Raw genomic sequence first — 25,924 nt, 5'->3', positions numbered from 1 at the left:
TCCGACTGCTGCGTTCTGCAGGCCGAACGATGGGGCGGGGATAGTCTGATGGTGTAGGGTGGGTTTACATTCAACCACAGAACACAACTTCATGTCTTCAGACAACGAATTAATACCGTCGTGTACCAAAATGACGTCATCAACAACCACGTCGTTCCCTTCTTTGCTGCCCACCCACGTGTGCGCTTGATGCAGCAAGACAATGTCAGGCCTCACACGGCAAGGACAACACAGGCGTTTCTGGCTCAGCACAACATCCCAACTTTGCCGTGGCCGCCTTATCACCGGACATGGCACCTATCGAACACGTCTGGGATGACGTCGCCTGCAGGCTCGCGGACATCCTCATCATCTCCAGGCGCTGGAGGCAGCATTGGTGCACGAATGGAACACACTCCCTCAGGCATTCTTCCAACGGCTTGTGAACTCAATGAGGAGACGTTGTACTGCCTGTTTGAATTCCCGGAGTGGTCACACACGATACTGACATTGACAATGCTGCAGGTCGTCTTTTTCACATTTTGTAACATGAACCCCCACCCTGCTTTATGAAATGAAACAATATCCAAAAATGAATTCAATCCAAAATGTCCAACACCAATGTGTGCAGAATTGGAGTAGCTCCAAAATAAATGTTGAAATCCGCATTTAGTGTTGTATTTTTTATATTTTGTATCCAATTTAATGAGAACCTGCGTTTCTTTTGCGTTTTAGTATATGTGAAAATTTCAAGGTGTACTGACTTTTAAATTTTGACCAAATAGTATCGTTTCCCCTTAACCAGCAAACAGTATGCAGTTATCGAGCAATAGTAAAGTACAGAAAATACTAAAAGCTAACAATGAAATAATTAATCCTCTACCATGGACAGAAAGGATCTACATGTAGTAATAATAAACAGTACCATATGCACTATTATTACCTGAACATTACAAAGTGGCAGGCCTAGTTAGGGAGTCTGGTTTGTTTTCTATATGTTGGGTATAAATTTACTGCTCACAAAAGCAGATCTAGGGTATTGTAACGGGGAAGATATGTACATAATACTAATGTACATTGTATGATGAACTTCAGTGGCTTTTCCCTTTGACGGGCCACTTAGGTTAGGTCCTTATGTTTATCTTCTTCTTTTTTAATGGCGTCAACATCCTGTGTGTACTACTTTAACTTGTAGTGGTTTATATATTATTATCATCATCATCATCATCATCATCATTATTATCATCATAATTAACAAGATATTTGTTTCTTTCTGATAAAGTGCCTTTAATTTTTAAAATGCCATACTAAACCGATTTCTAATCTTATGTTGCGCCGCCAAATCGCTGACCAGTCCACAGTCGATTTTGTAAGAAAGAGTTTTATTCGGAACGATGCACAACAAAACTAGCCATAACCTAGTAGGTTGATTAGCTAGTTAGCTAGATGCTAACAGCTGTTTAATCAGCTTTTCAAAAATGTTCAGTAGAATGTTGTCACATTTGGTATTTTTGGCGCACAGTATCGACACCTAACTAACATTTAACGATTTGTTGCACTGAAAGTGAAATGTTCATTATGTTGTCGCTGTGTTTTGTCACGTAGACATTGCGACTGTCGCTACTAGGGTAGTATGTTGTAGTTACTGTGGCTGTCCCAGACATATTGAATACGAAATGTTGATATATTTTTATGGTTTAGTTTACATTTGCATCTTGTTCGTCTGTATATTTATATTAAAACAAGTCCGATTTCTTATTGCAATTTTTTTTTTTTTAAATTATTTTAAAAATTAATTTATCCATTTCTTCAACAAAGGGCCAGGGTGTTTAGCATATTTCAGACGGAACTGATGGACATACGACTGCGCTCCTCAAACTAGTCTACTGAAATAAACCTTGGAGACAACCAGAGGTTTATTTTAATTAACTACCCACAAACTAGCCCGAGTACTCTGACAGTAACTTGTAAGAGAGCTAGACGGACATTTGGACATAAATACGTTCTCATTACAGTCCGAGACCAAGCTATGTATTTTTGGGGCAATTGCCGACAACCAAAAAGTTGGCAAAGATTTCCGCTCTAATACCACAACAATCCTATGTTTGATGTCAAATACCTTTACATCGATCATTTTCGAGTTGATTGATTAAAAGAAATTCAGATATTAATCACTAATACACACACTACAAAAAGAAACCCGACAGCACCCACATTCAGCTAAGCTTTGGCAAACTCCAGATAGCAGAATTTTAAGTTCGCCGACCTATATCGTGACAGCCATTCCGTCTTCCAGGGTCCGTCTCAAAACGACAAGTGTTTTGTGTAACGACACCACTACAGCACATTGATTCATTAATCATCGGCTATTGGATGTCAAATATTTGGTAATTTTATCACTGTGTTAGAGAGGAAACCATTAGCCAACTCTTCCATGTTGTAACGTCGCTTGGTACGAGACGGCCCCTGTAACTTGCACACGGAGGAATTGCCCAGTGGGTGATCACGTGATCTACGTCACGAAATAGGACACCGAGCTTTGTAATTCTTGTGACGGAGTGTTGCGAAGCATAGCTGAATGTGGGTGCTGTCGGATTTCTTTCTGTAGTATGTGTATTAGTGATTAATATGTGGATTTTTTTTAATCAATTAACTCGAAAATGATCGATGTAAAGGTATTTGACGTCAAACATAGGATTGTTGTGGTATTAGAGTGGAAATCTTTGCCAACTTTTTGGTTGTCGGGAATTGCCAAAAAAATACATAGCTTGGTCTCTGACTGTAATGAGAGCATGTTTATGTCCAAATGTCCATCTAGCTCTCTTACAGTCAGTACTCGGGTTACCCACAGACCAGAAGTCTGCTTTATGGGGCGATCACACTGGCCCGAATGAGCTTCCGTTTGTTTTCTGTATACGAAAGTGGTGTGATTTTTTAAACTGGCCGAATGTCCCTCTGAATGTGTTTTCCCCAATGTATCACCGAATGCTTTCCGTTTGTTTTCTGAATGTTTTAAGAATGCTTTCAGAATAGACCGAATACTTCACGCATGTTGACTTCGAAAGGTTTCCTTTCCAAACGCTTTCAGAATGCTTTCAGAACACGGCGAATCGACCTAGAATGGACCGAACTCTTTCCGCATGCTTTCGGAAAGGGTTCGTCATGTTCTATGTCCATTCGGGGTGTTCGGAAAACATACGGAACATACTGTGCATTCTGGAAGTGTACGAGCAGTTCGGAAAATGTTCTGAAAGAATACTGGAAGGGTTCTGGCTATTCGTTATACATTCGGCGGCATAAATGAAAAAAAAATCTGGAAAGGATACTGAAAACTTTCGGAAAGCATTCGTCATGTTCTAGGTCCATTCGGGGTGTTCGGAAAGCATACAGAACCCAGCACCTCCAAATTTTCATTCCGAATGCACCAAAAACTAAACGCATGCTTCCCGAACGTTTTCCGTACATGTCGTATGCTCCTAGAATGCTTCCTGAATACTTTCCCGAATACACATGGACGCCACATTCGGATGGTCGATGAAAATTATTTTGAACATGCACAACAAATTTTTGGAGCTACCGAATGCCGTTCCGTATGCATCCATATGGAGCCGAACAGCCAGTATGCTCCTAGAACACACCGAATGCTTCCCGAATATGATCTGTTCGCTCCCCGAACACCCAAATTCCTATTCGGAAAACAAACGGAATGGCATTCGGGCCAGTGTGATCGGGCCATTACAATTTTCTTGCCATTCAATTTTCTACAAGAAACTTTTTTTTTTAATGAAGAAACATTTGTCCCCCCTGCCCCAAGCTTAAGTTGGGTCAGATTGTGACCCCCCCCCCCCCCCATTAAAAAACAAACGAATACAACTGGCCTCACATGCCAGTTGTTAGCACTGGTCAAAAGTTAGGTTTTTTGGTTTGTTTAACAATAATAAGTACTACAGAACGTTGATTTGTATGTAAAGAACCCTTGCTGCAAATGGAAAACAAATATAGTGGGTTGAAGAAATCCTTGGACAACTCCATTTGCATGTTTTGCTGTAAAACTGAACTGAGATTAATGATGATCATCAGGCTTCAGCAAATCCACTAGCCCTCAGTCCCGGCTAGTGAAGGTTTTTTCTAGGCTAGTGAAAGTATGAACTAATGCAATAATATATAGGGCAGTAGCCACAGCTTCTGTGAGGGCTGGCGACTTTCTCAAGCATCTGTGGAACACTGACCTCGATGGCATCGTGGTTAGGCCATCGGTCTACAGGCTGGTAGGTACTGGGTTTGGATCCCAGTCGAGGCATGGGATTTTTAATCTAGATAGCAAGTCCAAACCCTGAGTGTGTGCTCCACAAGTCTCAATGGGTAGGTGTAAACCACTTGCACCGACCAGTGATCCATAACTGGTTGAACAATGGCCATGGTTTGTGCTATCCTGCCTGTGGAAAGCGCAAATAAAAGATCCCTTGCTGCCTGTCGTAAAGATTGATGGATTATAGATGTTAGGGGATTATGGGACTATGGCGACAGCGGGTTTCCTCTAAAAAAAACATGTCAGAATGACCATATGTTTGATGTCCAATTGCCGATGATAAGATAAAAAATCAATGTGCTCTAGTGGCATCGTTAAATAAAACAAACTTTACTTTACTTTACTGTTTATTTATGGCAACCACTGAAAATGAAAATGGTGACAACTTGTTTATTTTGTAGATGTACTGAATGAGAGAATGTCGGAAGAGGAAGCGCTCTCTAGTGGCAGACAGCTCCGACGTAGACAGTGGTGGCAGGACAAGAGGAATACGTTTGTGGAAGGAAACACTGCTCATAGGAACACAAAACATGGTTTGTCTGATCAGTACAATCCCGTCAAATCAGGGCTGCAAATAGAGGCTGCGAAGAGAATTTTCTATAGAGCAGTCTATATTTTAGACCTAGAAGGTGAAATTGAAATTCACCTGCTAAAATTACCAAAAACTTGTACCGGGCACTATATATCATGGGAGCAGTCGTGTTGGTATAACAGGGTATAATCTGCCATACATTTTGGGGCTGTTCATCGGCCCCATTCCCCTAATATCTATAATCCAATACGAAACATTTTCGCAATTACGACCCAACAGTTTCCTAATTAAGATTCCCAAAGTTGCTCTATCGTGGTCACTTGAAACTCATAATCCCCCATCATATCCAACTCTGCGAGCAATTCTTTTGTCTTCTAATTTGGTGTCGATTCCGCAATCATTGACAATGCCCAGTGATGGCATCTTAAAAATAATTGTTGTTATGCATCAGTGGGTACTGTGTGTCGATGTGCTATTGGCAGAATAGAGTTCTGCTTGGGTGGAGGGTACGACGTATGCTAAATGTTTTGTTTACAAATTTAGTTGTATATTTAAAAAAAAATATGATATCGAACAAGTTTCGTTACGGCTTTCCGATTGATTGATTAAGAATCATGTGACAAACAAGTCTGACCTGGACATGCAAATTAGGTGTATCCTGTTTCAATACAGTCTCAGGTGACAATATTTAGAAATCTGAGGTAACCAGAAGTCTGTTCACATGGTTTTTACCTAGGTAACCAATTGTTCGGTTACATTAATTATATTTGCGTAACCTGTGGGTTACCTGATCGGTAACCTCAAAGTTATGTTGAAATTATAATTTAAATACATAATTTTTAGCTCAAACATAAAGTTAAAACAAAATACAACAGAAAATGTTTATAAAACAGTTTCTTTAATGCTTGCAAATTCAAACAAGTGACTTGTAGATGTTTCTTTTGTTTTCGTATGGTTGTAGATTTATTATTATTATTATTATCGACCACTTGTCACTGGGATCCCCAAAAGTAATTTTTAGTTGCCCGAATCTAAAAACCACTGTCTTCGGGCATCGGGCCACTGTATTTTAGAATCTCTGTACTTAATAAAGTTAACACTATTGTAAAAGGACTAAATATTAGTTCCAGTATTGAAACAAAATAGATACACTTGAGGGAAAAATCCCATTCCCTGGTTCCTCTGAAGAATAATGTACAACACTTACTGGTGCATGATTAGACTAATAAACAAAAAAATATAAACGACAACAAATAAAGGCTACCATTTGTCACTGATAATATGTAAAATTTGGTATACAGCAGTTTAATCCCCCCCAAAACCCCCAAAACCCCCAGACAACAAATGTCCAGTTTCTCTGAGCTACAATGTATAAAACAGGCTACTCATTAGTGCATGATTAGATTAATAAAAATAAATCTTATAATAACATAACAAGAAAGACTACAATTGACAATGATATTTTGCAGTGGTGATGCTACTTTCACTTTATCGATGGTACTTCTATACTACAGTGATATTCCAAATGTTTGTTATTTAAAGCTCATTATGTGATGTTAGTATTTTTCAACTTTTGTGACACTTTTGGATTCTTGTTTACGTTAAAAATGTTTTCAACATTTGTAAAATTATAGGCAATCCAATATTATGTCTTACATATATTCCTTTAGAGATAAAATAGCAGCAGATAATTTAGCTGCCTCTAAGGTGTGTTAATTTGTTTTCTCCAAATATTTCTTTCTTCTTCTTATTATTTAAAAAAAATAGTTTTTGGTATCGTTTTTGTAATAAAAAAACCGTTACTACAGTAGTTGTAAATTAAGTGAATTTTTCAAAATTTAAATGCACAACTCACTCCCTTTGAAGTAATGGCCGTACCCAATGTCACATAATGTGGCGAACAGCACATGCGAGTTTGTACATGGTTAATAGTTCTGCTCAGCGACTATTAGATTGCATATTCAGGGAATAATTTGTACAGAAAAAAATGGTTAGCAGTTGCTGCTAATCATTTTGTGATTTGATTAGCACCTTTGTAAATTTAATTAGCAGTTTCCACGTAGGCTCAAGCATGTAAGTTATGGACAGCACAATGAATCCCTTCAGAGCCCAAGAGATTTTGTGATCTACTGTATGTCTTCAGGATGTATTCTAAGCAATAAGATATACTGCGGAGTGTGAATAAATCATCATTTGATGTGTATTTTAATAAAATGATTTGTGTACCTTGATTGAAAATTCCAGTGTTATCCGTTTTGATGTATATGCTAAGTATTAGAGGACGTATCCACTTCTCCCTTGGGTCAATTTCGTGAATCCACGCGTTTACCATTGACAAATTAACAACCATTTTGATCCATGTTTTGCACAAGTGACGTCGGCACAAACGTTATTTTTAGAACACAGAAAGTCAACTACCGGTATTAATTCCGAGTTTTACCGAATACACGTGACGTCATTGAAAATTCGATTGAATACTGAATGTGACATTCTAACACTGAATTATTCAAGCCGAACTTTGCCAATTGAAAGAATGAAAAAAACACGCTGGTAATTTTGCTACAACCGCGAAAATGATTAGATTATTTGGTTCGCAGTATCAGCGATCCAACCAATTTCGCACGTGAGCTAGAATGCGAACCCCAACAAATTATTCCCGATATTGAAATTTAATAAAGTCGATCCGGTCAAAAATTAACATTTACCGACCAGTGGTATGTTACTTCTTTATTATTTACGATTGAATAGCGGGGCCATTTGAGAATTATGTAACATGCACTGGAAGGGAGCGGGGCATCATGGGATGCTTAACAAAACATAATTTAGGGGAGAAGGAAGGGCTGGTTGTTAAAGAGTTATGGAACTTAATTTTAATTCATAAAGTATAATGCCACCAGTTATAGCCGGTTGTTTTAACATATGTATTACTAAAGACTCCAAAGTAAAATGTGGGGGTGGGACATAGCTCAGTGGTAAAGCGCTTGCTTGATGCGAGGTCGATTTGGGATTTGGGCTATTTCTCGTTCTAGCCAGTGCACCACGACTGGTATATCAAAGGCTGTAATATGTGCTATCCTGTCTGTGGGGTGGTGCATATAAAAAATCCCTTGCTGTTAATCGAAAAGAGCAGCCCATGAAGTGGCGACAGCAGGTTTCCTCCCTCAATATCTGTGTGGTCCTTAACCATATGTCCGACGCCATATAACTAAATAAAAATGTGTTGAGTGCGTCGTTAAATAAAACATTTCCTTCTAAAGAAAAATACAAAAAGAAAATCCCAGTCATCATGACATTGACAGTGACATGAGGGCGGGAAATGTTGACAAGCGTTAGGTAATATTGTTGCATGTGACGGAGACAGCTGTCTGCACATTAACTTTTGACCGGGGTCTGAAACAACTGGAGTAGCACTTTAATGATCGAAAACCACTGCATGGAGTAATTAACCCAAGAGGTTCCCCATATTAGTTAGATGGTATCTGTATTGTTGGTAGTTTTAGAGAATTAGTGTGGCCATTATTTCGCCACTAGTCCATAAATGGCAGGACTGCCAAAGATGGGACCCAGCTGCCAAAAACCAAAATAGGGGATATAAGCTGGGAGTTCTTTCTGTATAGGGACTTGGGTGACGACCACGTACAGAGGGCGGTGGAAACACTGAAAGGTATTTTGTTGTGGCATTCAAGTATTATAATTATGTATATTCTTGTTTTGCTTTAGTGTGGGAAGGACAGCTGGTAATCTAAGTCAGACCGACTAAAGTAAACTGTAGGCATCTCTTACCCAGAAGTTACGAATAGTTATAATATCTATAACTGTTATCCTAGTATCATGACTGTCACAAACTGGAGCAACAACAAGGCTAAGTGATATTCAAATAATTTAATTACAAAATATATACACATGAATATCACACATCACACAACATACCACACCATCACACTACACATACACTATATAATACACCAAAACTAAACCCATCCCCAAAATACATGTATACAAAAATGTCTCGATAAACTAAAATACACCCCAGTTCATCTAAGGAAAAGTCTTAGCGCTGCAAAATACACATCTGAACGTTTCTGTTTCCAACATTCATTTACAATAGTAGCAATAGTCACTAGTCACGCTCATTCCAATAGTTACACCTGTCCTACTGTTCAGATACAAAAGTAAACCGCTACACTGGAGCTCACTATGGCCATCTCAAGCCACTGACGATCACACTGGGTTGTCCATGTCGACTAACCACATGAGATATCACAGACGTCGCCACCTCCAGCCACTGACGAACATCACACAAGACCAACATGTTGACTTCGTACACATGTACTCCGACAACACCGGATTAGGAAGACTGGTCCCTGGTCTAAATCCACTCCGGGACACTATAATGAAAATATAACATTTTCAAAATAAATTCATCCAGTAACCTTATTTTACTGGCGTAAGAAATCCATCTTACGTACTGCATCCCTGTAATAAATACACGTACATTTCTGTACACACACAGCAATAAATCACATTTAAAGCTAAACTCCACCTCACTTTGTAACTGCGCGACTTCACCTTACTTTATAACATTGCGTGACATAATCGTTACGCTCAAACATGAAATATATATATATATATATATATATATATATATATATATATATATACATACATACATACACAATTTATAATGAATAAATTACTTCCCAACTAGATACATATACAACTCACGCCAATCCAATGTTCACCACAGAGAAACAACTTCTTTCTCCACATTTCTGGCACAACCGTGCACACTGCAAACTTCGATTGACTGCCCAGACCCAAGCACACACAAACTATTTTATTCACACACTCACACTTGCTGCACGTGCATTCCCGGACACTTCGCAACATACATCCTCGCACAGGCCGACTCAAGGCTATCATTATAGTGACCTGGCCACACTGAAAACTTTACCGTACAACTGTCAAACCACGTATTCAAAACTTTCACACATAATTCCATACCGTATAATTGAAGCTATACGTAAAATAACACCCACATAACCTTGGATCTTGACACTTGACACACAATTCACAAGATCCAATTAATATGAAAATAAACTGAAACAATGCAATATTATCCAAAACACTATTTACACAAAGTATATACACGGGTGGCTTATGGTGCACAGCGGCTTAAAAGATCGGCCCCTACGTTATCCACACCCCTAATCGCTTGGATGGCAAACCTGTAGGGTTGCAACGTTAGTTCCCACCGCATAACCCGCCGTTGGCTAACTTAGCTGTAGTCATCCACACCAATGGTTGATGATCACACTTTCAGAATGAACTCTGTACCGTAAAGGAACCATTCTAATTTCTGGACAGCCCACACAATCGTCAAACACTCCTTTTCAATAGTAGAATAGGCTTTCTCCCGATCTAAAAGTTTCCTACTCACATACATTATCGGAAAACTCTCTCCCTCCTGTTCTTGCAGCAGGACTGCTCCCATTCCTACATCTGATGCGTCTGTCCTCACCAGGAATGGTTTAAATAAATCGGGTAATCTTAAAATAGGAAAATTTGACATGCTTTCCTTCAATGAAGAAAAAGCCCTCTCTTGACTTTCAGTCCATTCGATTTTATTCGGCTTACCTTTCTTTGTGAGATCCGTCAAAGGTACTGCTATGGCTGCAAAATTTGGCACAAATTTTCTGTAGTAACTTGTCAACCCTATGAATGCTCTCACCTGTTTCTTTGTTTCAGGTTTTGAAATGTTCAAAATCTTACCTACATTTCTTATTTCTGGTTGCAACTATCCTTGTCCAACCACATGACCTAAGAATTCTAACTTTTTGTATCCCATGATACATTTTGAAGGACGTGCAGTCAAATGATACTCACGTAACCGTTCAAATACTGTTTTCACCCGTTGCACATGCTCATTCCAGTCCTCTGTACCAATTAAAATGTCATCAATAAAGTGATCTACATCTTTCAGTCCATGCATGACTTTCCGCATCATTCTGGTGAAAACTGCTGGAGCATTTACTACACCAAATGGCATTACCTTCCATTGGTATAATCCATCCGGAGTTATGAATGCTGTCATCCGTTTGCTCTCTTCTTCCATAGGAATTTGCCAATATCCTTTACTCAGATCTATTTTCGTGAAATACTTAGTTAACCAGCTTGGTGTACAGTATCTCGGCCAATGGTATTGGTTCAGAGTCAAATATTGTAACCTGGTTCAACTTCCTGTAATCAACGCAAAAGCGATACTTACCATCTTTTTTCTTCACAAGAACAATTGGCGAAGCGAAATATGATTCTGATGGTTCAATGACACCCATGTTGAGCATCCCTTCAACTTCTGCTGCAACTACATCTCTCATATGATGAGGTAATGGATAAGGATTGGAACGAACTGGATCCGTACACGACAGTCTAATTTTGTATTCAATGCAATCTGTCCTACCTGGCAAATCACTTAATACATCCTGATATTCAACCAGCAAATCACTCACCTGTTTGTGTTGTTCTGTCGATAACTCTGTGGATACATCCACGTCTCGGTAAGTTTCCTGTGACAACAAAGGTGGTGATGAAATCTCTGGTACTTCATTTTCATTGGTCAAACTATTATCATCTACTTCAGAGACATCCACCAAACCTGCACCCACATACTGTAAACTCGCTACTCCTTCAAAAGGTGTCTCAATTAAAGGCATTTGTCCTAGAGGTATCTTCCTAACCTTACCCTTTGAAATGGTCCGTTGGCATATATCACATGATATACAATGACGTCGAACATCGCTAGATATTCCAGGCCAATAGAATTGTGATAAAATTCTATTCAACGTCTTCTTGATTCCCAAATGACCACTCATCAATGATTCATGAGCAAGTTTCATCACATTCACCCGCAAATTAACTGGTACCACAGATTGAACAAATAGTTTTCCATCCTCTACTTTGGGTGACGTATACCTTCGGTACAATATGTCCTCAAAAAAATAAGCAGAAGTACTTTTAGGTGTGTTTTTCTCATTACCCATTTCAGCTAACTGCCTCAGCTTGTCTAAACTCGAATCATGTTCTTGTTGATCTATGAATTCCGCTCTAGTAATCTTCATTCCAAAGTCAGACATCACCTTTAAAGGCTTCATACCAATTTCTCTAGCTTTACGCTGACACCTCGTTTCCACTGCACTAATCATTGGTTCTTGATCCACCCATCTAGGATCTGGCTTATCAGGCCCTCTTGTTCCTGGAATATTTCCCACTATCAGATCATACAAAGGGGTCTCCATGCAAGCTGCTCTCACTTTACCTGTATAAAATGGGGTATCTATGGAAATCCATGCCTCAGGAACAACTCTAACTGTTCCATCCACCAAAGTACATGTCTGAGTTTCATCCATCATACAGTCAGGATCCACTACTGACCTCTTGACCACAATGCCACTGCATCCACTATCCCTCAAGACATTGACTACTTTGCCACATACCTTTCCACTCTGTACTGGCATTACACGACTTATGTCACGTACAGTTCCCAAAGTCATTACAGACTTCTCCCCATCTTGAGAATTCCTCTCATCAGGACATAAAGCTGAACTTGCAACCCTGTCCAGGCCTTTTTTCTTTTCATCTGCCAAAGGTAAAGAACTTTTAACCAAAGGAACTGTCCTAAGTTTCTTTTCCAACTTCTGAGTATCTCTAGTACCATTCACCCGAGCAAATGAAACCTTCACACCAACTTTCTGACAATCCCTGGCTATGTGTCCTATCCGGTTACATTTAAAACATCTCCTATCCTTTACCGACATTAATGGGTTCCCATCTCTTGGTTTCATTCCCTTTGTAGTCGTCACATCTACCTCCCTATGATCTTTATCTTGAGCTGTACTTGAAAAAGTTTTGCTCCTGTGATAACTGGCACCTCTAGCTTCCATGTATTGCTCAGCTAACACTGCCATGTTCATCGCACACTTGGGTTTTCTTCAAAAGGAGGAATCTTAGGAATACTTGCAGGAAAAGATCTTGCCTGACTTGACGTTCCCAAAGATAAATTATCTCGTCTAGCTCTTTCTAACTCCAACTCTCTATTGATCAATTCCATCTTGAAATTCCTATCTGCACTATATTCGGCTTCCGACTGCTGAACTTTGGCATACTCTATTTCTAACCTTTTCAACTCAAGCTCTTCATTAACCTTTATCTTAGCTAATTCTATTTTGGTTTCCTCTTGTAATCTTTTAGCTTCCTGTTCTACTTTCTTAGCTTCTCTTCATGTTCTTCAGCTTCCTTTCTCAATATGTCAGCTCGTTCAAGTTGCTCTTTCACAAATACCTGCAAATCGGATCCAATATATCCCAAACTCTTCCCAAGTTCGATGATCCTCTCCAAATCCATGGTAAACTGAAAGGTGCTATCAATAATAAGTAAAATAACACTAGTATATGTACACTATCTACAACTTATCACTACAAACCTCTCAACTAAAGATACCCATTACAGGCATCGAAATAAGCATTGTGTCTGGTAACCTATTTACAGGTTACCACAAAATATAGCCTGGTATCCTGTAGGTTACCACAACTATATGAAAGTTAGAATTGAATTCCTATTACTACTACTTTTAACACCCTTGTATGTGTGTTAGATGATTATTGTAGTATACATGTATTTATGATTCATTCTGTATGTTATCACTGTTCTTAATGTATTACATATAATTCTTTACAAGTATGTGACTCATATTTAATAACTGAACAATTGAATAAATAAATAGATTAAAATTAAAATGTTCTGTTTTCTATTTTCTCATATTTTCTCATACAACAATGAAAGATAATAATAATTCTGAAATTGTATCGGTACGCGCGAACATCGGTACGAGAAATGAAATCCGGAAGTAAATTTATCTAGTGGTGCACTGCTTAAACACGGAGCCCGAAACCAATATGTATTAACCTGCTCATATACCACTGGAGTTTTGAGCATGTCTGTCACGGGTCCGGTCTCTGGATAGCCAATGGCTTGACCCGCGACAGAAGCTTAAATGTGGATTGCCGAAACTGCTTTCAATTGCACAAGTACGCGCGAACATCGATGCAATTCCTTACGAGAAAATGAAACGCAGAAGACCGGAATGCATTGTCTGGTTTATGTTCAGAAATTTTCTTACGACTTTTCTTACATGTGGTAACCTCACGGTAACCTGAACGACCGTTCTCGACTTATTTCGATGCCTGCATTAGACAAATAACATTCTGCCACCCCACAGATTTCCCAACCAAAGAAACCAGAAGTGAAGAAACAATAGTTCCGATCTTAACCGATAGCCTATTGCCACAAGGGTACTCCAATACTACACCAGTAGAAGTAGTATTACCTTATACGGCTGAGAATGCTATTTTCTAACTCCTTGTTACTCCAGTGTGCGACAGTTAAATATATCCCACCGCTGCCACCAAAATGTCACGAACTGGAGCAACAACAAGGCTAAGTGATATTCAAATAATTTAATTACAAAATATATACACATGAATATCACACATCACACAACATACCACACCATCACACTACACATACACTATATAATACACCAAAACTAAACCCATCCCCAAAATACATGTATACAAAAATGTCTCGATAAACTAAAATACACCCCAGTTCATCTAAGGAAAAGTCTTAGCGCTGCAAAATACACATCTGAACCGCTACACTGGAGCTCACTATGGCCATCTCAAGCCACTGACGATCACACTGGGTTGTCCATGTCGACTAACCACACGAGATATCACAGACGTCGCCACCTCCAGCCACTGACGAACATCACACAAGACCAACACGTTGACTTCGTACACATGTACTCCGACAACACCGGATTAGGAAGACTGGTCCCTGGTCTAAATCCGCTCCGGGACACTATAATGAAAATATAACATTTTCAAAATAAATTCATCCAGTAACCTTATTTTACTGGCGTAAGAAATTCATCTTACGTACTGCATCCCTGTAATAAATACACGTACATTTCTGTACACACACAGCAATAAATCACATTTAAAACTAAACGCCACCTCACTTTGTAACTGCGTGACTCACCTTAATTTATAACATTGCGTGACATAATCGTTACGTTCAAACATGAAATATATATATATATATATATATACAGTCGAACTTGGTCTAACGGTCACCTGTATATAACGGTCACCTGCCTATAACGGCCACTATAAATCCCCCCCAATGCATTTCCTTCTTTATTTGACCTGTACATAACGGTCACCTGTCTTTAATGGCCAGCGGCCACTATTTTTCACCCCAAATCGCAGGTTGAACCTGCTTTAACGGTCACAAGATGATCGTCTTGAAGACGTTTTTTTTTTTTTTTTTTAACCCTGGTTATGTCTTTACTTTTTAAATCATCTTAAAAATTATAAATTAAATGTGTTTATTTGGCCATGTCTGTAGCTTTGGGTTTATTTTCCGTCAATGTAAAGTTCCATTGTAATTCTCAGATCGTAATTGAAAAACAAACGGACCCTCAGTAACTTCTGTGACACTGAACAGTAGACGACTTCCCATTGGCAGTACATAATGTACTCTTTATGTATGATCACTCTATTCATTCTCAAGAAACAAAACAAATGAAGTGTTAAGTTAGGTGTCTGATTGTTTCTAGCTAGAGATGATTGATAAATAAACATGAATTGCTGAAGGCGGCGGTCAGTAAAGATGCCCCATGTTAGGATTATTTAATGACTCGTGATCTTATTCAGCTGTAATCAACGGTCATACTCCACTGAAGGATTAGCGGTGATATGAAACAAACACATGAGTTAAACATGCCACATGGGTAATAACCTTCAATTAAACAAAATATATTCTGAAAGTCAATGTCAGTGTTTGCGAAATGTATTAACGAATACGTCTGCATGCAAAATGCCACCAACAAATCGTACTGCTTTAACGTTAGAACAGAGAATCGACGTTATCAACAAATCTGAGAAAGACAATTTAAGTGCGCGAAAGATCGCCGATCATTTTGGTGTAGGGCGTTCGCAGATTAATTCAATTTTAAAAAGAAAAGCAGATGTTCTGGCCGATTTTGACACTAATATTTCAGCCAAAAGAAAAAGGCAGAAGAAAGCAACAGTCAATGATGACATAAACAAGCTAGTGTGGGACTGATTTAAAAATGCGACATCTAGAAGGATAAATTTGAGTTGGCTGTTGATTAAAGAGAAAGCACTTAAATTTGCCGAAGATTTGGGTGTCGCGTCGTTCAAGGTGTCAAATGGGTGGCTGGACTCGTTTAAACACCGACATAACATTGTTATGGGCACTACAAGTGGCGAGAGAGGTGATGTCAATAACGCTACTATTATTGACTGGAAGGCAAAGCTTTCGACCGTGTGCGAGAGATACACACCACAGGACATCTTCAACATGGATGAGACAGGCCTTTTCTACAGGGATACAACAAAGAGCACGTTCAAAGTTAAAGGAGAGGAATGTGCCGGTGGGAAGTGATCCAAAGAGAGACTGACTGTTGCGTTGTGTGCCAGTATGACAGGGGAGAAGCTTCCGGCTCTTGTAATAGGGAAATGTAAAAAGCCACGTTGTTTAAGAAAATAACGCCCGAGGCTCTACCTGTGATATACAAAAGTAACAAAAAGGTTTGGATGAACAGTGCTTTGTTTCAGTGGTGGATAGAAAAATTAAACCGAAAAATGAGATGTCAGATTAGAAAAGTGCTCCTGTTTGTTGATAATGCGCCTTCCCACCCAACAGTAGAACTTTCTAATGTTAAACTTGCTTTTCTTCCTCCTAATACAACTTCCAAATCCCAGCCAATGGACCAAGGAATCATTCAGACCATGAAACTCAAATACCGCAAGCGTCAACTGCAGCATGTTATTTCTGCCATGGAACAAGATGAAAGCAAATGTGGCACACAGTTGTTAAAAGATATTAACGTCCTCCAGGCCATTTATTGGATTCACAGTTCCTGGAAAGAAGTGGAATCTTCAACAATTAAAAGGTGTTTTGAAAGGTGTGGATTTCAGTCTGTCGAAGAGAATACATCAAACGGAGACAACAGCGATGAGGACGACGGTGACGACGATGTACCCCTGTCCATCATAGCCAAGTCAAAGGAATTGTTTGGGTTACCATTACATGAAGTTGCTGACTGTGATACACACGTCAAGACGAGTTACGAGTCTGTTGTTGATTGGGCTAGACCTGCATCAGTTCTTTTGAAAGAAATGGATAGCAATGAATCGGGCCAAAGTGATGATAGTGACAAAAATGATGATGGGAGTGATGAAGGCGAGATTGAAAGTAGGAAACAAAAGGTGTGTTCAATAACAGAAGCGGAGAAGTATGTGAGTTACTTGAAAGAGTTTGCTCTATTTCATGGCAGGTGTGACATTCTAAGCGCTACCATGGATATAGAAGAACATGTGTCTTCGATGCGAGTGGAATGCTATGGGAAGCAATCCAAAATTGGTGACTTTAAAAAGTGAATAAACAAAATAGGTGTGTTATTTGTGTACTATCATTGTATTGTGTTGTATTGACATGGACAGTCTCATGTAATAAAAAAAAACACTTATTTATAACACGTGTATCTTCTTTTTTTTATGACAGTTGTGATATGTTTTAATATACGTGTTCTAATTTTGAACCTGTATATAAGGGTCACCTCTCTATAACGGCCACTTTTGTCAAGTCCCTTGGGTGACCGTTATATACAGGTTTGACTGTGTGTATATATATATATATATATATATATATATATATATATATATATATATATACACATTAATACAATTTATAATGAATAAATTTCTTCCCAACTAAATACATATACAACTCACGCCAATCCAATGTTCACCACAGAGAAACAACTTCTTTCTCCACATTTCTGGCACACTGCAAACTTCGATTGACTGCCCAGACCCAAGCACACACAAACTATTCTATTCACACACTCACACTTGCTGCACGTGCATTCCCGGACACTTCCCAACATACATTCTCGCACAGGCTGACTCAAGTCTATCGTTATAGCGACCTGGCCACACTGAAAACTTTACCGTACAACTGTCAAAACACGTATTCAAAACTTTCACACATAATTCCATACCGTATAATTGAAGCTATACGTAAAATAACACCCACATAACCTTGGATCTTGACACTTGACAATGACCTAGTAAATTGTAGGTCCTCTGAATATTGGATGTAGAGAAGACTGAGGATAATAATTAATTATTCTAATGTTGGGTGATGTTTTAACTGTGAGGGGTAACTATATCCTTAATTACCAAGTGATTACATTTACGTGTGGTGCTCAGCCTAGAGGTGGTATGACACCGGTTGTAACAGGCCATGTAAGTACTGTAACACTTACCTGGTATTATATAATACATATTTGAAACTAAACTTGTGTTGTTGTATTTCTAGTGAATTTAACATTGGTTAATAGTAAATATATATATATACGATCTTGTTCCCTGAATAAACCTAGAGCCAAGCCACTTGGGTAGAAAACTATCCGATACAGGGGGATCTATAGGTATAGGTTCGGATATTTGAAAAAATGCTGTTACACTCATTGCAAGTTTCGGATTCTGTTGCCGGTGAACTGAGTGGTGGGAGCAGTTGCTGGTAACGGTGTTAAAAGCTCCGTGACAAGATTTTTGAGGGCTTCGTCCGGTATCTGAAATAGAGACAAAGCATAAATAAAACAGGTATTGCAATTGGGGGCTTTATAAATGTTATTGCAAATTCACTAGATATTACCAATGTTGTGGACTAGTGAACAGTTTTTCTAATTTCTATCACTGATGTGATGTAGAAAGTATATCAAACACACATGATTTTTCATCTAATTTTTTTCAAATGTGTGTTTTTATTTCCAGAAGGAAGTAGTGCTGAATCGCAGAAATTGTTACCAGCCCTGCAGAATGTCCGTGGTTTTAAATCAAAACTCATCGACACGATGAAACTCAAGTTAACACCAGTAAGAAATTCAAATCCAACCAAAAACGTCAGCAGACAGAAGAAACCGAATACGTCGAAAGACAAGGTTGTGACAAAGAAACTATCCCCAAAACCGGTTGCAAAACCTGACATGGTAACCATGGTAACTGGTGTGAGTGCGGTTGATTCTATAAAGACCTCTCCAAGTGCGCACATTCCCAAAACCTACGTGTTGTTCATCGGAAACCTCCCGTACGATGTCACCCGGGATCAGCTGGAAGGCCACTTCAGAAAAACGGGTTCGTGCACATCATTTGGTTTTCATTTACATGGCTCGAAATGGCAGCTTGTCAAAAGCAGTCCATTGTTTAGACCTAGGAGCAGGTGAAATAGACATTCACCTGCTCAACCCCTGCAATTAAGAAAATGTCAATGTCAAAAAACCAGGCAGTGGAAATTTAATTCTAATATACTGTAAAACATGAAATTAATGTGCGAGAGAAACTAATGCCATTGGTTGAAGGGATAATTTGGTTTTTAATTTGTGTGTATTTGTAGCAAAAGCTTTCAAAATTGCCGTAGGTAACAAAGTCGAGCCCTACCTTCCTTTTTGCCGTAGGTAACAAAGTCGAGCCCTACCTTCCTTTTTACCGTAGGTAACAAAGTCGAGCCCTACCTTCCTTTTTTATTGGGTCTGTCCTTTTCTGTTTGTAGGGGTGGGATTTAGCTAAATCGGTGAAGTGCTCTTTTGAGGTGCTTACATCGTGTGATCAAACCACCTTGGTGGATCCATTCAACTAAAAAAAAATTCTCATTCCAACTAGTGCACCACAATTGGTCAAAGGCCATGGTAAGTGCTTTCCTGTCTGTGGAAAAATACATACAAAAGATCTCTTGCAGCATTAGGAAAATTGTAGCAGGTTTTCTCTGATGACAATACCAGAATTTCCAAATGTTTGATATCTTATCAATGTGCTCTAGTGGTGTGGTTAAACAAAACAAACTAACTGTTTTTCTTTCAAGTGTGTCTCCTTTACTTACTCTTAAATAAAACAAGTGTGTCTCCCTTACTTACTCTTAAACAAAACAATCTTTAACTGTTTTTCTTTCAAGTGTGTCTCCCTTACTTACTCTTAAATAAAACAAGTGTGTCTCCCTTACTTACTCTTAAACAAAACAATCTTTAACTGTTTTTCTTTCAAGTGTGTCTCCCTTACTTACTCTTAAATAAAACAAGTGTGTCTCCCTTACTTACTCTTAAACAAAACAATCTTTAACTGTTTTTCTTTCAAGTGTGTCTCCCTTACTTACTCTTAAATAAAACAAGTGTGTCTCCCTTACTTACTCTTAAATAAAACAAGTGTGTCTCCCTTACTTACTCTTAAATAAAACAAACTTTAACTGTTTTTCTTTCAAGTGTGTCTCCCTTACTTACTCTTAAATAAAACAAACTTTAACTGTTTTTCTTTCAAGTGTGTCTCCCTTACTTACTCTTAAATAAAACAAACTTTAACTTTTTTCTTTCAAGTGTGTCTCCCTTACTTACTCTTAAATAAAACAAAATTTAACTTCAGTTAAATTCAACACATTCCAGTGACCTCTGCTAGCCTGGGGAGAGCCTTGGTTTCTATTCCTACTATATATTTCTGGAATTACTTCACTAAATGCTTTGTTCTATTTCATGTTTCAGGTGCACGTGGTGTGAAGAGTATTCGCATCCCAAAGGAAAAAGGAACCGACAAGGGGCGGGGTTTCGCATACATGGAGTTCAAAGATCGCATCAGTCATGGGGTGAGTGATTCCCAGAGATTGCACTGGAAACCTTTCCAGCCACCTACACCTCATTGAAAGTTAAAGAGTTTGTTTTTGTTTAATGACACCACTAGAGCACAGTGATTAATTGGTCATCGGCTGTTCGACGTCAAACATTTGGGTATATTGGGTACCTCAAATCCTACTCGTCACTTATTTACCTTTCAAAGGTGTCCAATTTAGATTTGTTTTTGTCTGAACAATGGGGTAGGGTGGGGGTGATTTTTACAACTCATTTTCGATATTCTGTTTTTCTGAATTTTTTAGCCACAAAATCAAAACTTACAAATGTCTTTTTTGAATGACAAAATATAAATTGCTAATTATCCGCTACAAATGACAGAGTCTATGTGGTAAGTTTGAATTTGAGGTTAGAATACTGGAAATGGTTGATTTTAGCAATGAAGGTAGATTTAAGCAAATATCTTTGGGAAATCAAGAATTTGATCTAAATTTCTTGAAAGCTAAGAAAATGCAACTGGGTGAAAACTAGCACTGAATACTGGATTGGTGTTTTGCTGATGTAGTGGACTGTCCAAACCAGCATCTGTATAATACAGATTTCGTGTACTTGATCAGTCGTGTTCACGGACAGTAGCTTGTGTGAAATTGGTCTACGTATATGCATATCAGTTTAGCAAGAGTCCAATGTATTTTCATCCATTGCAGCCCCACCACGACTGGTATATCAAAGGCCGTGGTATGTGCTATCCAGGGCATCTAGATTATGGTAGCCCCACTCTCATGGCTAGTGATATTCAAGGTGGGGCTAGTAAGTAGCTACTATTGCCATGACCGGCGGCTGCTGAAAACAATTTGTCAAATGTTGCAGTTAAATCTATTTTGTAAATATGAATATCATTCCCCCAACCCCCAATGTTAGTGTTTTTAAGCTCTATCACCCTCTTTAGGTGAATATCTGATTATTATTATTATTTAGTAAAATTGTATTAACTTACGGCTAGTGAATTTTTAATTGTGGCTAGTCGATTTTAAAAATCACTGATCCCATGGCTAGTGGATTTTATAAAAATTCTAGAAGCTATCCTGTCTGTGGCATGGTTCATATAAAAGATCCATTGCTACTAATGGAAAAATGTAGCAGGTTTTCTTTCTGAGACTATATGTCAAAATTACTAAATATTTAACATCAAAGCCGATGGTTAATAAATCAATGTGCTCTAGTGGTGTCATTAAATAAAACAAACTTTACCCATTACAGCCCTCAAAATAAGTCGCGAACGATCAGTTTGCATGACTATCACTATTTTCTCAGATGATACCCAAACGAAATAATATGTTTCTCAATTACGTTTTTAATTTACGTTTATATTTCTTATGGTGCTAAACATTCTTACCGACACCATTTTAATTGCATTAACATCTCGCATGATTTTGTCTCATGGACATTAAATGGGTCCTACTAACTATGTGTATCCAATCACACTGAAATTTACTTACAAATTAAAAAAAAAAATTAAGTACAATCTTTTGGTATGATCTATTCATCTGACACTTAGTACGATCCATTCTGATAGGTAACATATTTTCCTTCGAGTTGAAATTTCAAAAGGACTTAAGAGTAATCTAATCTGTTAATGAATGTTAGATACCATGTAACCATGTAACCTACTTTTGGAGCTTATTTTGAGGGCTGCATAACTGAACGTTTTGAAAATTTAAAATGATTAAATTTCAGATTGCTCTTCGCTTGCATCAGACAAAGCTGGGAGGGCGGCGGATAAACGTCGAGTTTACGCCTACCGGGGGCAAGAAGAAGAGGAGGGAGACCCTCACCAACAGAAAACAGAAAAAAATTAACAAATTGAAAAGCTGAAACGGAGTCTCGTAATTCACATGCAACTAAAGCAACCTCATTATATTTATGTAAATATGTGCAAGTTATTTGTATCTTCATTGTTTGCATGTTTTTTTTTTTTATATTTAATGAAATTATGCGGTGAAGTTCTGGGAAGGAAAAGTGTTGGAGATCTCACCAAAAGGGGATATAACTCTAAACAGATTGGAGGAAAGGAGATTTGTATAAAACGTTTTCAGACCAGAATATTATAAACACTTTGAGCAATGTAAATGACTTGTAAATGTTTAATATTTATTTAAGTGTGTGTTTTTTTGTTTGTTTATTAAAAAATTTTTTATCACCACTGGCCAGTGTAATTTATATGTACATGTAGTTTTGGTGGATGAAGAAAAATATTTATTCACTGCCCACGGTAATAAAACTTTCCAGTCTGGACTCTAGGCTTGTCAGCTAGCATCATTTTTATGATTGTAAAAACTGGTCATTAGAAGGGCAGGGCTCAAAATTAATAGAGCCAACTACAGGTATGTCAACATTAGGACGACCCATGTTAAGTTAAAAAAACAAAAAAAGAGATTTCTTTAACTTTGTATAATTACAAGCATTCCACTGATGTTTATGGTGATCATAGAGCTTGGTACATGTACAGGCATTTTCTTTCGGTTTCCATGCTAATGCTGATGCATAGCTTTTGTACTCTGACTTTAGTGGACTAGAGTTTGGAGTTTTCCTTCTCCTTACTAGGATTCTAAGTCTCTTCAGCCCAGTTTTTATTTTGGAGTTTGCTTCTCCTCAGAGAACATTGCCATATTAGCCAACTGCTAATTTTTACAAAAAATGGCTAAAAAAAATTAGACTTTGGCTAATAAAATAGTCTTTAAATTAACCACATTTTAATGATGTTCAAGGAAATACTCTAAATTTCTGAAAATTGGCTAAACTAAAAAAAATTCCAGTGTGAGCCGTCTCCTAGACTTTCTTGACTCGCGTCCTCTGTCTGGTCCATATTAGTCTAGTCTTTACCCTTTGGGTGACCCTACCAGAAGCTGAAGCTCAGCTGGCATAGCTCTCTGAGTCATTGAGATATGCAAGCTACCTCACCACATCAAGGAATGGACCATGAGATAGACTGATGTTCGATTTACTCTATTATCATTGAATGACATCGCTAAAACACTTAATGTTATACTTCAATAAACCTCATAAAATTACGTTGTTATTTCAAATAAGATGTCATTACGTAAAAAAGGTAATGGAAACTTATTTATTTGTATATTTAACTAAGTAAGTTGTGTTATGTGGTTTTGTATAATTTCTGACTGTTATACATTGATAAATTCACCAAAAAAATATTTTAAAGTAAAATGAGAGTAAAGTTTATATAAATACAATTCCAGTCCAAACCACATTGTTAGCAACTACAACAAATTAGCCTCCTACCTTTAATTACTGTTGGATTTCCTCCACCTTTTGTTCAGACAGGCATTGTGAAATAACTATTACAAAGACACATTTTCCACGTATTAGATGATAATCATGTCACCTATATCTAATTGGCAGGCAGCAAAAAATTGCATGCTTTTTGTCCTAGGAGATCTTAGCAAAGTTGAAATAGATGTCATTGTAATGGCGTTTTCACGATTACTGTCTGGACAAAATGTGGGTAAAATTTATTGGTAATTAAAGGTAGAGTAATTTATTGCAGTTGTTTGACGACAGGTGATGTATCTATAAAAGAGGAAACACTCCAAGTTTTTTCCATTCATCAGTTTAGCAAGAGTCCAATGTATTTTCATCCATTGCATCCCAACCACTACTGGTATATCAAAGATTGTGGTATGTGCTATCCTGTCTTTAGAACTGCTTTTTAGTTTCAAGCATTTGCTTCCAGATTAAGTGTCAGAAGCCGAGATTGGTTCCAATTCCACAACATAAATAAGAGCCTTGAACAGAGCTTATTGACCTCATTGCCAAAGTAGCAAATTGCTAATTTTATACAAAGTGGTTATAACATGCAATATTTCGCTAAATTAATCACTTTTTGACAATTTTCAAAGAGCTACTCCACATATCAGAAAAGTGGCTCAAACTAAATTATTTCCAGTGTGAGCCCTGCATGAAAGGTGTGTTGGTGCCAGCATACTGATTAAAAAGAAATGTTCATACAAAAACACCAATCAGCATTTGATTATGTTTTCAGAAGGATATGGGTGGTGATTATAACTAATAAAACAAATTGTATGCTTTTTGTTATGGTTCCTAAAGTCTTGAGTTTAGACATTAAAGTGGGTACAGCTTTTGCAGTGGCAGATCCAAAAAATCCATTTAGGGGGGGACATTATGACGTGGTCGAAGGCCACAAATGTTCCTGAAGGGATTCCTCGGATTCTCCAACCTAAAAAATTATCATCTCCCTCTTCCGAACCAAACTCTGGGATTCGTCGAAGCATGGAATCCTGCTCCGTTCACAGCCAGATTAGTTTAAAGGAGAATGTTTGAGTCTTTTTGTTATGTAGTGTATATTTTGTACTGCTTACAGTTTGTTACTGGAAGTGTTAATTTATGGTAATTCTGTTTTTGTGGAGCATCAAACCACTGTGTCTCTTGAAATGTGTATGTTTCAGAGTTATTGTACTACCTGGAAATCATGGAAAGTGCTTGAATTTCATGAGCTTCAGATGCCCTGGAATAATTACCTTTGTCTGTGTGTGTGGGGGGGGGGGGGGGGGGGGGGGGGGGAGGGGGAGAGGATTATGAGTGGAAAAAAAAGGAGAAATTTTGTTTTTATAAAAGTAGTAGTTTTCAATTGGAATTACAAATTATAACTTGTTTTACCCATCTGAATTTAATGATTGATCATATAAATTTAATGTATGTTTTGTCTGCTGAAATTAAAAGGAATGTTATGGTCCTCTAAGTGTAAGAAGTGTGATTGTTTAGGTAGAAATTTCAATTTTGTTCTACTATATGTAAGTACATGTCTGTATCACCCTATGAGAAAAGTCTGATCATGTTCCTTTGATTTCAGGCTGAGCTAGCGGGGAGACAAAGTGGTTTGGTTTATGGGTGAGCTGGTGGGGAGACAAAGTGGTTTGGTTTATGGGTGAGCTGGTGGGGAGACAAAGTGGTTAGGTTTATGGGTGAGCTAGTGGGGAGACAAAGTGGTTGGGTTTATGGGTGTCTTTTTGTAAATCAGTGACTTTAATGCACCAAACATTTTGCAAATAAATTAAAAAAATATATGGAAGTTTTTTGTTTTTGTTACCAATTGGTTTAAAAATTAGGCACAGGTTTGTTGGCTCAGCTGTATACATACAGCTACATGTAAATGGTCTTGGAGAATACCTTGAAAAGGTAATAGAATTTAGTTGATAAATACAGTGAAACCCATCTAATCTGGACACTGATCAAACTGGAATTTTCTAAATTGTAAAATGCGACCTTCTAAACACCAGCTTCTAGCTAAATCTGATAAATATAC

General features: G+C 38.0%; 1 protein-coding gene across 1 annotated transcript; it reads left to right on the top strand.

Annotated features, from left to right (window-relative positions):
* The first annotated feature begins 1,306 nt into the window (after positions 1-1,306).
* LOC121385293 (uncharacterized RNA-binding protein C365.04c-like) lies at positions 1,307-25,685 on the top strand. The gene is made up of 5 exons (XM_041515913.1): positions 1,307-1,400; positions 4,690-4,821; positions 18,749-19,108; positions 20,500-20,600; positions 22,321-25,685. Exons 2-5 carry the CDS (start codon positions 4,707-4,709, stop codon positions 22,456-22,458), a joined length of 714 nt encoding a protein of 237 aa, XP_041371847.1. The 5' UTR covers positions 1,307-1,400; positions 4,690-4,706; the 3' UTR covers positions 22,459-25,685.
* Positions 25,686-25,924: the final 239 nt, after the last annotated feature.

The sequence above is a fragment of the Gigantopelta aegis genome, chromosome 11, assembly GCF_016097555.1.
Source record: "Gigantopelta aegis isolate Gae_Host chromosome 11, Gae_host_genome, whole genome shotgun sequence".
In the NCBI taxonomy this organism is placed as follows: Eukaryota; Metazoa; Mollusca; class Gastropoda; order Neomphalida; family Peltospiridae; genus Gigantopelta; species Gigantopelta aegis.
Note: the sequence above shows the minus strand (reverse complement) of the source record. Positions and strands in the feature narration are given on the sequence as shown.